The sequence below is a fragment of the Papaver somniferum genome, chromosome 5, assembly GCF_003573695.1.
Source record: "Papaver somniferum cultivar HN1 chromosome 5, ASM357369v1, whole genome shotgun sequence".
NCBI classification, from domain to species: domain Eukaryota; kingdom Viridiplantae; phylum Streptophyta; class Magnoliopsida; order Ranunculales; family Papaveraceae; genus Papaver; species Papaver somniferum.
This window is the reverse complement of record NC_039362.1, coordinates 197,537,313-197,540,275: the sequence shown is the minus strand read 5'-3', so window position 1 is coordinate 197,540,275 and position 2,963 is coordinate 197,537,313. Positions and strand designations below refer to the sequence as shown.

At 33.9% G+C, this 2,963-nt stretch overlaps 1 protein-coding gene across 1 annotated transcript; it reads left to right on the top strand.

Moving 5' to 3' along the window:
- Positions 1-395: 395 nt before the first annotated feature.
- On the top strand, positions 396-2,702 carry LOC113280510. Its single transcript, XM_026529126.1, has 5 exons — positions 396-1,115; positions 1,223-1,277; positions 1,347-1,656; positions 2,080-2,153; positions 2,242-2,702. The coding sequence occupies exons 1-5, from the start codon at positions 396-398 to the stop codon at positions 2,700-2,702; spliced, it is 1,620 nt and encodes a 539-aa protein (XP_026384911.1).
- Positions 2,703-2,963: the final 261 nt, after the last annotated feature.

Here is a 2,963-nt window from a genome sequence, read left to right as displayed (position 1 = left end):
AGTCGTGGCTTCAACGATGCATATATGCAATATGGTAAAAAGTTTCTTCCATTCTCATCATTTACTTAAACAGATAAACCATAATTTCATTGCTTTGATTCCTAAAAATAAATTTCCTAAAAAAGCTATTGATTTTAGACCTATTAGTCTTTGTAATGTAGGATATAAAATCATTACAAGAATTCTAGCTAATAGATTGAAATGTGTCCTTCATAAGATCATATCTCTTTCACAAACTGCCTTTGTGGCTGGCAGGCAAATACAAGACAACATCATTATAGCTCGTGAGGTCATTCATTCTATGAAAAACAAAAGCCAATGATGGAGGAATTGCCAATAAACTAGACATGTCTAAGGCATTTGATAGAATAGAATGAAACTTCTTAATTAAAAGCATGAAAAATCTTGGTTTCTCTGATGCTTGGTGTGAAATGATAATGGAATGCATATCAACTGTTACAACTTCTATCTTACTTAATGGTGCTCCAGGTAATATTTTTAATCCTACTAGAGGTTTAAGACAAGGTGACCCTTTGTCACCCTATGTTTTTATCTTATGCATGGAGGCTTTATCTAGGAGTCTTAATAAAATTGAAAATGATGGGCTTATTCATGGTTTTAAAGTCACTAAACACTGTCCTGCTATAACTCATTTGTTTTTTGCAGATGATTGCTTGATTTTCATCAAGGCTAGGAAAAAAGATGCTAGGAACTTAGCTACCATTATAGAACAGTTTAGTAAATTTTCTGATCAAGCAGTAAATTTTGATAAATCTGCTCTTGCATTCAGTTTTAAAGTCCCTCCTAATATGAAAATTGATTTAGCTGACATTTTGCAGATAAAGAGAATGTCTTTGCAGGAAAAATACCTTGGTGTGCCACTTCTTTTGCAAAAACATAAAGCTGATTCATTTGTCTATCTCATGGAATGCTATTCAGGAAGATTAGCTCCCTGGAAATCTATTTTTCTAGCTCCATCGGGTAAGACTATCCTTAACCAGTCAGTTTTAGGTGGTATGGCCAACCACCATTTAGTTGTTATCCCGATGCCAAAGACCATCACTGATAAAATGGATTCAATCCAAAGAAATCTTTGGTGGGAAAACAAGAAAATGGTAAAGGCATCTTTCCAAAAACATGGAATGACATTCAACTCCCTAGAGCTTTAGGAGGTTTAAACATTAAAAGATCTGATCTGTTAAATCAAGCTTTATTAACCAAGCTTGCTTGGAGAATGTTGGAGCAACCAGATGCTCCTTGGGTTAAAATACTTGAAGGTAAGTATTTCAATAATCTTAATACTCTTTTTGACATCATGCCTAAGAATGGGTATTGAATTTGGGTAGGAATCTGCAAAAGTTTAGAAATAGTAAAGAAGCACTACATTTTAGAAGTGGGTGATGGTAGTAAAATCAAAATTTGGAGAGATAATTGGATCCCAAGCTTTACTGGTCCACCTACCTCTCGATTTATATCTAGTAATCCTTCTCATGTAAATCAACTCATAGATAGTAGTTCAAAATCTTGGAACTTAGAGACCTTGAACATCCTCTTTGACCAGAATACTATTAATGCTATAACAAGTATTACAATCCCATTATATGAAAAAGACAAACTGAGATGGAAACCAGCATCTAATGGTGAGTTCCCAGTTAAGTATGTATATAGAGTTATACTGAATGATCAACTTGTTAGGCATCCCACTAAAAATAACTTGACCATATCTTGGAGCCCCGTTTGGAAAATTAGGTTACCTCCTAGAATCCAATATTTTATTTGGAAACTTTTGCATAACTGTATTCCAACTAAAAGTTGGTTGGCTAGGTATACTCAATATCAGGATTCTACATGCTGCTTATGTGGTCATTATTCTGAGTCTGTTCATCATCTTTTTGTTGAATGTGAGTTCACTGAGAGGGTTTACAATGGTGTTAATTCTAATGTGCATACTACTCTGAAGAACTTTGATTTTCATACTTGGTTGTGTAAGTTATTCAATGTTAACTCTGCTCAACATCAGATAGATACACAGGTTTTTACATTATTAAGTTTTGTTTCTTGGTTTGTATGGAAATCCAGGTATGCTAAACATTTTGATGATGTGCGGGTTAATGTTTCAACTACTACCCTGAATATTTTAACTGAAATGGGAAGTTGGTCTGCTAGTACTTCAGCTGTACATAATAGTAGACATGAAAACAGAACCTCCCTCTTATTGGAATGTGTCAATATATATTGTAGATAAAATCAATTTTGATGCTGCATTTACTAAAGAGACAGGGAATTATGGATATGGTCTAATTTGTAGAGATATTTCAGGAAATTGCAATGGATTGCGAGGAGGTGCTGGTAAAGCTCTAGACCCGGAACAAGCAGAAGCTAAAGCTCTCTTGCGAGCTGTTTTGTGGGCAAAAGAACAAGGAAAGCTCTCAATACATTTGGAAGGAGACTGCAACAACATGATAAACGTTTTGAATGGGAATTTTTCGGCAATAAAATGGATCTCAGCAAATTTAATTTTTGATGCATTAGTAATTCTTAGAGATTTTGATTTCTGGCAGTGCTCTCATGTGAAAAGAGATGCAAATGATTTAGCATACAAAATTGCAAAACAAGCAATGTCTGGAGTTTTTTATGTCTCTCTTAGCAATATGCCTGTCTGGATAAAAACTTTAATCCGGAAGGACAAGAATAATTTGTAGCATTTTTATTATTAATATAATTCTTCTTTCCTATTAAAATAATAATAATAATAAATTAAAAAAAAAAAAAAAAAAAAAAAAAACGATGCATATGCTAAGGTATCCAGGGCACCCACTTCTTTGGTTCAATACTTTGTTGCAGGTATGAGGTATTACAAAACAAGTACATTCCGCGAGCAAAGTTTTTCAGTTGCCTGCTCATACATAGTTCATGTGACGAAGATCTTAACACTTATAAGTAGTTGTGAATCAATTGTCCAC